Below are 12500 nucleotides of genomic sequence, written 5' to 3'. Positions count from 1 at the left end.
CACCCCCTGTGTGTACGTGATCTATATATGTGCTCGATCAAGTCTGTCCTGCCTGTCGTCGAGATGATGAAATCAACGCTCACTTTAGCCATTTTATCTTGGGATAGACTGGGACTGTGGGGTGTCAATAGGCACATCTTTAAATGTCAACAATAAATGAGCATCAGCTCTGTTGTGAAGTTATGATGACGTAGATGGAGTAAGCAAAGTCCAGACGAGAGAATAGTGGCTGTGCGCGCGCGTGCATAGTGTTTGTATTGACCGAAATACCTTTAAAGCAGAACTGCTGGGGTTCGGCAGAATCAGCGTGTTCGGTCCTAAACATATGCTTGGATGACAGGTGTTTGTTGTTGTGATAAAACTAGTGAGTTTGTGAGTCAGAGTTGCTGTGGCTACGAAAGCTCCCAGTTGCGCTGCGCGGAGTTGAACCCCAGTAGGAGCAGCAGCCAGGAGAGGACGACTTTGCCTGACCTCGTTCGCGCTTTGAATATGTTCAAATCCGTCAAGTTTTGCGCTCGAGAACCTCCGAACTCATGGTGAAGAGAAAGAAGACGCCGTCCGCGTCCGAAGAGCTCGAGAATGGGTAAGAGTGGCTGAGAAACAAGCACTTTAGACAGAGGTCGAATGCGCGAAAGATTTGCGTTGTCGTCTGTCGTTTTCTGCAGGGCGCTAAAGTGTAGGCGCTCGCGCTTGAATTTCAAGGTAAATAAAAGGGCAGCTCGCAACTCGAGCCACGCGAAACTACACATAAAAGACAAGCTGGGACGAAAGCACAATGTGTGCTTTTTGCTTACACTGGTGAATAAGCGAATGGCTATTTTTTTCGATGCGATCTGTCGGGACGGTGAGAGGGGATTTGAAACAAACAGCGGCGGCCATGTTGAGTTGAGCAGAATGTCGTCTTTCCAAGTTGATCGTTGTTTTGTGTCGCGGAAAATGTTTACGCTCGTGTTTCGTTTGTGTTTGCGCAGGATGACAGTGGGCCAAGGGGGCGGTTCGGGAGTCGAGGGGCCGAGCAAACCGGACCGAAAGCCCGAAGGAGGCGAGGATGGAGAGAGCGCAGATCAGGCGAGCGAGGAGACGAGTACAAAGAGAGTCGGAGAGGAAACACTTAATCCATCCAGCACGGCCAGCCCCGGTTCGGCTCCCGCTCCTTCCACACACACGTCAAGCCCACCCGAACCACAGGTGAACCCGACAGCTCTTTCTCCGGGGCTGGCCGTCCCGAACAACCAGGACCAGCATCATTTTCTCCGCTCCAGTGTGCGACCTCCGAGCAAGCGGATACGAAAAGATGCCTCGTCCCCGGCGCTGAACGGTCACGGCGGTGCGAAAGCGAAAGGTGAGTGTCCATCTCTACCAGTGTCCCCTGTTCACCTGTCATACTCTGTACTTTTCTTTCACTTTTGTGCAATGATTAGAGAGTTTGTTTGACTGCTTTAGATTTGACGAAACGCTGAGGATTCCTCATGCTTTCTGGAGTGAAAGTGACATTCACAATCTGCTCTCATTACTGAAGCTTCTTCAGTTCTCAACAACTGGACTGATTTGGTTGCTTGTAGATGTATTTAATGACTCAGTAAGCATTAGAGCACGGTTTTAAATTTTAAAGGCTCTGGGATTGATTGATTGATTTATTGTTTACATATCTCATCACTAGTTTAGCTGTCACTCTGCAGCAGGTGACATATCACTGTCCTGGGTTTCATTCTGATGCAGGAGTCCGCTGTGCATCAGGACTCAGGAGAGGATCTACACTGAATCAGAGTCACAAGCTTGAATCAACTGTTAGCAATCTGAATGTGCACAGGGGTTATTATAGGAATCGGTCTTTGTTTTAACTGTAGACAATAGGCTTGCATGCTGGAGTGTATTCTGGGGTGCTCTCGTTGCTTGCTCTTGTTAGTAAAGGGGGAGTTATTGGCTTCTCTGATACCTCACGTGTTGTTTTTGGATCAGTGTACTGAGCAGCAGGTCTGGACGCCCTCCGAGAGACTCCACACATACTTCCTGACATGCACACACACTCTTGCTGACATAAAACCATGTTAACATGCTGCATAAACAATTTCAATTGGCCACAAAATCTGTAAGCTTTTATATTTACAAAGTTATTTTTCGCAGGATGACATCTATTTGAATGTAGAATTTTATTAGTTTGAGGTGACTTGTGTAATAGCATTTAGCAGTGAAATGCAGCAGACTGACGTTTTCTGAATAAATTGTAATTGGCAGCGCAGTCATCTACGCTGAGCTGATTCCAGCAGTCTTTAGCGCTATCTTTTGTGAATGATTGACAGTTGTTTTGTGTGTGTCTTTCCTTAATGTGTTATTATATTTAGTTACCATTGTGCCATTGGATTATTAGTGAGCCAAACCATGCTATGTATACATGTATGTGTGTAAATAAATATACATACACAGACAATTTAACCAAAAAGAAAAAAACATTTTGGCCTTTTTTTGTTTGTGAAATCTAGCATGGCCCTGGAACTGACACACTAACCTTCTTTCCTTGCGTCTGTGTTTGTCAGGTGCAGAAGCAGGTCCCTCTGTGTGCGTGGCAGCCGCTGCAGGTTCAGCTGGAGGCTCTGGGGCAGGTGGGACATCCAGATCGGCCCCAAAGGGCCAGGGCCCTGCAGAGAAGGAGGAAGGGGGGAGTCAGAAACGAGTGCGCAGACAGTGGGAGTCCTGGAGCACGGAGGACAAGAACAGCTTTTTTGAAGGACTTTATGAGGTGATTTGTCAGCTTTAATGACAATAAAATCCATTGAAATCTCTTGGTAGACTTTTAGTGTGTAGTAGGATTATTTTTCAATGGTGTTTTGAGAACTCACTCATACAAGGCAGTAGAAGTTTCAGAATTCCTCAGTGATTTCCAATATCAAAGTTAAAACAGCCCTAATATTTTACTTCACTCAGTCAACTTGAAAAGGTGCAGCTGAAGTATTTCAGTTTGGTTCTGACTGTTTGTTGTCATGCCTAAAGGATTTAAATGGTACTTATTTTTAATGTTCCCCCATGTTGGTTTTTCATTCTGTTAATTTCTCCATAGCATGGGAAGGATTTTGAAGCCATTCAGAACAACATTGCTCTTAAATATAAGAAGAAGGGAAAACCTGCAAGTATGGTGAAGAACAAGGAGCAGGTGCGCCATTTCTACTACCGGACTTGGCACAAGATCTCTAAACACATTGATTTCAACAACGGTGAGATTGACATATGCACACTTCATACTTTGACATGGATAGGCTACAGTGGTCTCCTTTGTTTAACAGGATGCCATTGCCTTGTGAATTGACAATATGCCCTCCTGCTTTTTATCAGACTATTAGCTGTAACGATTAGTTCCTACATATATAATACTCTACTGTGTGGGGTCAGATTACATCTATGAAAGAATCTTAATTGTTGTGTTTTTTTTAAACAGTAAGCAGATGTCAGCTTTAATAATCACTAGAAATGTTTCTTGAGCACTGGATCGGAATATTGTAATAATTTCTAATAGATCAGTTGGAGCTAATAACTAGAGTAAACCAGCTTTGCTATTACAGGTATGAATTACATAAACTGTTTAAAATTGAAAACAGTTTAAACATAATAATAAAGTTCAAATTTAACATCAATTTCATTTCCATTGTTTATCATCAATAAAATACAGCAGGAAAACGCTTTCCCTTTAAAACATTTGAAAATCGAACAGCCCTAAACTCGGTCTACTTTCATATATAACTTAGAAGTTTGTTTGTCTATCAGTAAATCTACCACAACAAAGAGATAGCAGCCTTTCAATTTAAATTCATCTTTTGAAGTGTAATCTCCTCGGCTGACACACTGCATGGGTTTTGTCAGTTCCTAATCATGAGTTTACCATGAGCCTTTGCTTCAATTTGAATGATTATACACTTACCCGTCACATCATTAGGTACACGTTTCTCCAAGAGTTTTGTCCATTTTGACACCATAGCATCACACAGTTTCTGCAGATTTGTCAGCTGCAACATCCATGATGTGAATCTCTGGTTGCACACATCCCAAAGGTGCTCAGCTGGACTGAGATCTGGTGACTGCAGAAAATATTTGAGGATAGTAAACTAATTGTCATGTTCAAGACAGTCTGTGGTGATATGAGCTTGATGACAGGATATGTTATTCTACAGCAAGAAGTAGGGCAGCACAATATATCCTATGAGCATTGATATCGCAATGCGTGTATTTGCAAAAGTCACATCGCAGGATTAGATTTATTGTTATTAATTAAAGATTATAAGTTAGTTATTAATAAATATTATAATTTTTAAATAAATTATACAACGATGACCATGTTATTTATTTTGTTTAATGGTTCAATTTCTGTACCTAAATACTGTTAGTCTCCAGAAAGCCATAAAGCACTGTTTATTTAGCTTTTATTTTTGTTGTATTTATATATGCCTGTAATTTATTATAATTTATGCAAACGCGTCACATAGAAAAAAGAAACTGTGACCTTTATGAACTCAAACTAGTCTGAATGTTCTTCTACTGAGCTCTGGCATTTTTACACAGATCTTAAGCTCACTTTTGACCAGATCATTTTCCGTAAACTTTGGAGACGATTAAAAATCCAGCATTTAAAAAGAAACATTTAAACAAGCCTGTGTGGCACCAACCACCATGTTTCATGTTCATTTGCAGACTGCCCTCGTCTCTTTGCCTAAATGCTTTGATTTCTTGTCATGTGATTGGTTAATTAGCCATGCACCTTAACAAGCAGTTGAACAGGTGTACTCAATCAAGTTGCTTGTGTTGTTGTTTTATGTGTACATGTTTAAGATTTACAATCTTTCCTTAATGTATTAACACATGCTTCAGTTGTGTGTCATTAAAATTGATGTTTTGCACTACAATGCCAATTCCACACATACTTACTGAAAAAACCCTAATTTTAAGATTGATATATTTACTATTTAAAACATTGTACTGCAATTTATTCCAATATCAACTTGTTCAAATTGTGTTTTCATTCATAAACTGACAGAGTTATCTTGAATTGTATTAATATTTATTTTGTCCCTTTCTCAGTGTATTCACGTGTGCTGAAAAAGTCCTCTCAGGAGCTCTATGGCCTCATCTGTTATGCTGAACTCAGGAAGAAGGTTGGAGGATGTAAGTATACCAGGCAAATGCTTTTCTTGATCAAGGGGGAACACTGTAAGTGGTTGCACATGGGAACATTTTGAAATGTAACATTCCTTCATGTATTCCTTTTTTCCTCTAGTGATGGATGACAAAAACGTGGCCAAACTAAATGAGCTTATCCAACAGGGGTAAGGACAAAGATAAATTTCAGTAATACACAATGCTAATGATTTAGATTGTGTCTAATTGAAACATCTATTCTAGATTGTGATCAAATTGAGGCACAAATAAATGTTGCTTTTGCATATTTTTTTCAGGGCCACCACAGTGCGTTCCAAAGGCAGAAACCTGAGGATCAAAGCTCCAATGTGCCGCGCACTGAAGAAAATCTGCGACCCTGATGGTGTGTGTGATCGAGAGATTGCTTTATAGACTGTTAAAGGATTGATTTTTGTTTCGCGACTCAAACAGATTGAATGGTGTAAAAAGAGAAAGCTGACAAAATGGAGCACTGTGGGTATTTATGTGGACCGGGGCGGTTGATGAGTGTGCCATGGCTGCTCTCCAGGGTTTTGGAGGAGTGGTTTTTCATGGTTTCCATGGTTTCAGGCAGTGGGACGGATTGGAAAATGGGTGGCAGTACAGATTTAGGCCACTGTCAGAATGATAGCGTTTTAGGCTTCATAGACTTTCTTCCTCTTGGTTTTTTAGGTGTGAGTGATGAGGAGGATCAGAAGCCTGTGCGTTTACCCTTGAAGGTGGCCGTTGAACTTCAACCTCGGAGCAACCACTCATGGGCTCGGGTTCAGAGACTAGCCCATAATCCTCGGCTCAGGTGAGCTTCACTAATGCACATATATGCCTAGATGATTTGAAATCTTGCATGTGTTTGGCTTATTTTGGCAAAAGTTTAGTTATTTTGTGATGCTGAAGACAACATTTTTGAAATGCTTTTTTTAGCTGTCTTAAAAAAAGCTGGTTTACTTGTGAAAGTGAAAATGAATTGGATTAATAAAGGGGTTGGGTTTGTCCTGAGTTGTAGTAATAATAATTATTAATAACTTTATATTCAGACAAATTCCCAAAGTGTTATTAAAATAAGATTATAATTTACAATAGATTTGTAACTTATAACTTCTATTGTTTATTTGTCTTTTTGATTTTAGAATTTCCCTTATTTTCATATATTATGCATTATTAATTGAACTTTAATCTATTTTTTGAATGAATGTTATTGATCGTACTGTGATAAACCATTCCATGCTTGTGTTAATTAATATGATCAATTAATTAAATTAAAATGACTCTGGTGACGAGGGGTTGAACGACTTAAGATTTTTGGAAGTCGACTTGTATGTTATTAAAGTCGAGTCAACGTTGTCGCTGGTAACGTCATCAATAAAACTCATTTTGCAACATTGGGATTTATTTGCAGGAATTTATGCACCTGCTGTTTGAGCTCATAACACGTTGCAAAAACAATGCAACACTGCCAATGACAAATTTTAGTGCAAAACAAATGCATTGTCAATACTTTCATTTCATTAATACGGTTGTTGCTAGATCGGATACATTTGCGGTCGGAGGTTAACGAGACTAATTTGTATTATTTATTAAATTTCCGATTTATTGTATTTTATTAACGTCTACCCTAAACCCAACCATCACAGTAAGGTAAAAGCAGTAGTTGTACTGAGTATTATTTATGTTATCTATTAAATTACCCAATAAATTGTATTTTTTTAAAGCCTACCCCAACCATAAACCCAACCGTCACAGTACTGTAAAAATATTAATTATTGTTATACAGTGTCATTAAAAAAAAATGCTGCTACATTAATGTGCCTATCACACTTCCGGTCAGCCGCGTATGTGATCTAGACTTTACCCGTTAATACTGCAACATTAGCACCCGGGCTAATTTTACTGCTAAATAAATGCAGTCAACACATTGATCACTGCCTATTCTATTAAGAATGTAACCATAACAGATATTTTATTGCAGAAATAATGCATAAAGCCTCAGCATACAGATTCATGAGAAGCTATTTATAACATAACGAATGAAAGACAAAGGCTATAACGGTAAGCCTTATTACACTATCAGAGACTTGCTCAGATGCATATTTTACTGCTGTGATGGTGCGCGCTAGAAAGATGCTCAAGTTGGGTGTTTTTCACAGTTACTGGCTCATCTTGGTTATCAGAAAACTCCTCGCTGCACATCTTCACCGTGTTTACCAGGGGTGATGTTTACACATGCTGTGAAGTTGGTCAAACCTCTGCGGCTGTGCAGTTTTACGGTTTCTACATGCGTCACGGTTCATTTGCAAAATATGCGTCTGTGCTTCGCACAGGGCAACAGCCAATAACATTACTATTCCAGGGTTGCGTAAACGTGATTGGCTAGCACATACTCTAGGGCAGGGCTATTTAATTAGTTTGTCTTGGAGGGCCAGCTCATGAAAAGCATCACAAATGAGGGGCCGGAGAGATACGACTTGCAATATGAGTGGACACAACAGCATATAAGAGCCCATATGCTGTATTTTTGCTCCTTAGACACCTACGTTGTATTTTGCCACATTAAAATGTTATTATAATGTTTTTTAACATTAACATAAGATGAATTGAGTTTGAGACTAGGGAATTTGCATAGAGCGTTCTAACTGGAATCTGTTTGACGATTTAAAGTTCACGTGAATATTTGACACTGACATAAGAAAAATAACATTTTAAAAATTACTTTAAATAATCCGAGGGACGTTTCATACAGTGAACCACCTTAGTGTGTAAAGCTGGCATGTAGTTCAGGTAAAAAAAAACAGGTGATCTGTGCAGCGCGACTTGTCAACGTCGATCAAAAATAGTCATGGCAGAGCATTAAGTTAGACTAGTCAACTAGTTGGTGCAACGTCTACTGGTTACACATGTTGGACTTCCTCAATTATTTTGTCCATTATAGAAAGAAAAGAAAAAGTACTTGATACAGTAGGATCTGTCACAAGTTCATTTTCATTGCAACTATGAAGGTACAACAAATAATGCAATGTTCGCCCATTCATATGCTGCTGCTGTTTTTGTTTTTTTAGGATGGTCATCGAATTGCACCGGAAGGTCTCCACTCTTATTGAATTCCTGAAGCAAAAGTGGGCCGTCCAAGATCAGCGAATTGTATCCTTGCATTCAGATCTCAGCACGCACAGTCAGAAGTTTAACTTCCTTCCTTTTTTCCTTCCTCATCTGTTTTTATGAGATACATTGTGATAGATCTGTTAGGAAAATGTCTCCATGCTACAGTACCCACACCTATTACAGTAATTCCCCCTTAACCAGTCATGTCCAGCGCAAGAGCTTGGCAGAACGAGAAGCTCTTGAGGGCCTGGCCCAGTCTAGCGAGTCCGAGGACCTGTTCCTGTTTCCGGCAGAGAGCAGCACAGTTACTGCTTTGCCTGGTGTTGCTCGAGTCGTGCACTCAAAAGCTTCCTGCACGGTACATTGGCAGGAGAGTGGACGAGGACGGACTGGTATTCGAGATTTGCCTGCCGCTCACATTCTGGGAATTCAGCCTGCTAGAGGAAAATCTGGCAAGCCTGGCCCAATAGGAGGAGACTCGAAAAGAACTGACGGACATCCCGTTGAAGGTTCTGATAGTAGTAGCACTTCAGCAGCAGGTTTAGAGACCAGTGCAAACCCAAACGTGAACACTACCTCTCCAGTCAGTCCAACCATCACTCCATCGCTGTCCATTGGCCCTGAGGGAAATCCAGCAGGCTCTGCAGAGCAAGAGCCAGCAAGTCAGACTCAGACTGATGCTGGTGGAGGGGATAAACAAATCGAGACTATCACTCAGGGAGACCCTGCCTTTTTAGAGAGCCGGACAGAGGAGCCTGTAACAGCAGGAGGGGTTGCATCAGAAAAAGCACTGCCACAATCAGAGGCTCAAGGACGTGTTGAAGAAGTGGTCGGGACTGGACGATCTCCTCAACAGATCCGAGAGGAAGGCTGGAGCTCACAGGTCTCTGAGAACGTGACGCTGGCAGAACTCTACCTCATGCTGGGCAAGCCTGGGAAACTACAACTGGAGTATGAATGGCAGCCCAAGCCAAACCCCCCCTCAGTTCTACCCAACTCTCAAAATGTGCTTCGGTGTCTCCTGAGACTCGTGTCATCAGAGGTCAACCCCAAACCTGTGAGACACTTTTTTTTTGTTGTTGTTATTGTTGCTGTTTTGACTAAACTTAAATTTGATTACAATTTCACAAGCCAGCTACCAGGGTTTATATACACACTTTTTTCGACTAAAATTCCAAGACTATTAAGTAAACCTAAAGTAGCCTAATGTTTAATGTAACGTCTACAGGGTAAATAAGAAAAACAATGCAAATTTATTACAGCATGTTGTAAAGTACGCAACAATGTATTTAATTTAAATTTATTTTTATATTTGTAAAATTTATTTAAAATTTAGATAAGGCTTACACAGCAATAATAATGTGAGATCATGTAATTGGCCAAGGACAGAAAAGAAGAAGCCCACTAACCTATATTCTATGGAGCCAGATCGGTCTCAAAAATAATACATTTACAAAGTATAATTCATACAATCTTCAACACAATTCATAAAAATCCAGTTCGTAAGTTCAAAACGTGATTCAAAAATGTGAAAATACACAAAATATAATTCATATAATCGAATTCAAAAATACACAAATCCAATTCGGAAATTCAAAACACGATTCAATAATACACAAATCCAACTCGTGAATTCAAAACCTGATTCAAAAATACACATCTTAATTCATAAATTCAAAACACCATTCAAAAATACGCGAATCAAATTCGTAAATTCAAAACTTGATTAAAAAAAATGCTCAAATCCAATTTATGATTGAAAGATATGGGTCAAAAACATGCAAATCCAGTGCGTGAATTCAGAACACGATTCGTAAATACACAAATCCAATTCATAAATTTAAAACACAATTGAAAAATATACAAATCCAATTCGTAAATTCAAAACACGATTCAAAAATACACAAATCCAGTTTGTGAATTCAAAACATGATTCAAAAATATACTATCCAATACGTATTTCAAACACAATTCAAAAATACACATCCAATTTGTAAATTAAAAACACGATTAAAAAATGCACAAATCCGGTTTGTGAATTCAAAACATGATTCAAAAATATACAATCGAATTCATAAATTTAAAACATGATTGAAAAATATACACATCCAGTTCGTAAATTCAAAACACGATTAAAAAATACAAGAGTCCAATTCGTAAATTCAAAACACCATTCAAAAATACACAAGTCCAATTCTTAAATACAAAACACGATTCAAAACTGCACAAATTCAGTTCGTAAATTCAAAACACGATTCAAAAATATACAATCCCATTTGTAAATCCAAAACACAATTAAAAAAAAAAGCAAATCCAGTTTGTGAATTAAAACCACGATTCAAATATACAAATCCAGTTCGTGAATTCAAAACACGATTCAAAAATACACAAATGCAGTTCATGAATTCAAAACACGATTCAAAAATATACAAACCGATTTGTGAATTCAAAACAAGATTCAAAAATACACAAATCCAGTTCGTGAATTCAAAACACGATTCGTAAATACACAAATCCAATTCATAAATTTAAAACACAATTGAAAAATATACAAATCCAATTCGTAAATTCAAAACACGATTCAAAAATACACAAATCCAGTTTGTGAATTCAAAACATGATTCAAAAATATACTATCCAATACGTATTTCAAACACAATTCAAAAATACACATCCAATTTGTAAATTAAAAACACGATTAAAAAATGCACAAATCCGGTTTGTGAATTCAAAACATGATTCAAAAATATACAATCGAATTCATAAATTTAAAACATGATTGAAAAATATACACATCCAGTTCGTAAATTCAAAACACGATTAAAAAATACAAGAGTCCAATTCGTAAATTCAAAACACCATTCAAAAATACACAAGTCCAATTCTTAAATACAAAACACGATTCAAAACTGCACAAATTCAGTTCGTAAATTCAAAACACGATTCAAAAATATACAATCCCATTTGTAAATCCAAAACACAATTAAAAAAAAAAGCAAATCCAGTTTGTGAATTAAAACCACGATTCAAATATACAAATCCAGTTCGTGAATTCAAAACACGATTCAAAAATACACAAATGCAGTTCATGAATTCAAAACACGATTCAAAAATATACAAACCGATTTGTGAATTCAAAACAAGATTCAAAAATACACAAATCCAGTTCGTGAATTCAAAACACGATTCGTAAATACACTAAATACACATCCAATTTATAAATTCAAATCACGATTCAAAAATAGACAAATACAGTTCTCGAAAGAAAACCATGATTCAAAAATACACAAATCCAATTCGTAAATTCAAGTTCAATTCTGTGCTTGAGCGCCGATTTCCTCTGTTCGTGCACAAAACTTTTTGCGCCCTCTCAAATACACGCTTCTCAAGTGCAGATCTTCTTGCGTGCCCCAAATAAACACGGCTGAAGTGTGATTTAGCACGTTTATGTAACTTTTATTAGATTTGCTAGGAATATTTATGAATGTCTCCAATAGACCTACAGAGCGGTATTAATGTATTAATTTTGCACTTTGGCGTGAAAAATACTGCAGGTAGCACAGGCCTTAAAGCACAATACAAGCTTTTGTTAGAAATTGTAAATTAATCTAATGCACATAAATTGACCAGTTTATTTTTTCTTTGCATTTAGAATGATTTGAAAGTTTCTATTCTTATGTTTTAATTGTGTTTCAGATGTATATCTTTTGTATGTGTTTTAATTTCTGATGTTTCTCCCTAATTCGCAGACCCCAGAGGTGTGTTCAGTTGGCACTTCACCATTCAAGTCAGGTCAAGAGGAGTCGTCTGGGACTCCTCCAGGCAGGACTCCAGCTGGGGCCAACCGCAGTCCTAGCTGGGGTCGACAGCAGCATGCAGCACGCTCAAAAATTCTTCTGAACAATCCAGGTACACTTAGATATAAAAACTATATTCTTTTAAGATTAAATGTGTTATTTCAGTGGTTCAATTTGGGATATGGTCCATTTGTTAGACCCTGTGAAAATTGAAATTTCTCCTTGCTGTTTTTCCTCTTTTGATTTCTTGGGTTGTTTATTTCTGCTTCTAAACTATTTTTTTCATGATAATTTAGAGATGAAGTTTATGTGCTCTTGTCCTCATACAGTAAAACAGCAGACAAACACCATGTGCTTAAGTTTGTTTAGTAAATAAAATCTTTCATTAAAACAGGCACTTTTTAAAATGGTTTAATGGTTTCTGGTTTAATAACTGCACACTAGTAC

General features: G+C 38.2%; 1 protein-coding gene across 3 annotated transcripts in view; it reads left to right on the top strand.

Moving 5' to 3' along the window:
• The window catches only part of cramp1 (cramped chromatin regulator homolog 1), a 28867-nt gene that overhangs the window by 1177 nt on the left and 15190 nt on the right, over positions 1 to 12500 (top strand). The window contains exons 1-11 of one of the 3 annotated variants that reach the window (XM_056453212.1): positions 68 to 583; positions 972 to 1342; positions 2535 to 2737; positions 3056 to 3209; positions 5065 to 5148; positions 5261 to 5309; positions 5439 to 5524; positions 5833 to 5956; positions 8214 to 8295; positions 8468 to 9313; positions 12006 to 12165. In XM_056453212.1, coding sequence (XP_056309187.1) covers positions 534 to 583; positions 972 to 1342; positions 2535 to 2737; positions 3056 to 3209; positions 5065 to 5148; positions 5261 to 5309; positions 5439 to 5524; positions 5833 to 5956; positions 8214 to 8295; positions 8468 to 9313; positions 12006 to 12165 — 2209 coding nt within the window. In that variant the 5' untranslated portion in view covers positions 68 to 533. Of the gene's footprint in view, positions 1 to 67; positions 584 to 971; positions 1343 to 2534; positions 2738 to 3055; positions 3210 to 5064; positions 5149 to 5260; positions 5310 to 5438; positions 5525 to 5832; positions 5957 to 8213; positions 8296 to 8467; positions 9314 to 12005; positions 12166 to 12500 lie in introns of those variants that run through there. The other 2 variants (XM_056453213.1, XM_056453214.1) reach the window with 2 other exon arrangements.

This window comes from Danio aesculapii, chromosome 3, assembly GCF_903798145.1.
Source record: "Danio aesculapii chromosome 3, fDanAes4.1, whole genome shotgun sequence".
Classification (NCBI taxonomy): Eukaryota; Metazoa; Chordata; class Actinopteri; order Cypriniformes; family Danionidae; genus Danio; species Danio aesculapii.
This window is presented reverse-complemented; position numbering and strand designations above follow the sequence as displayed.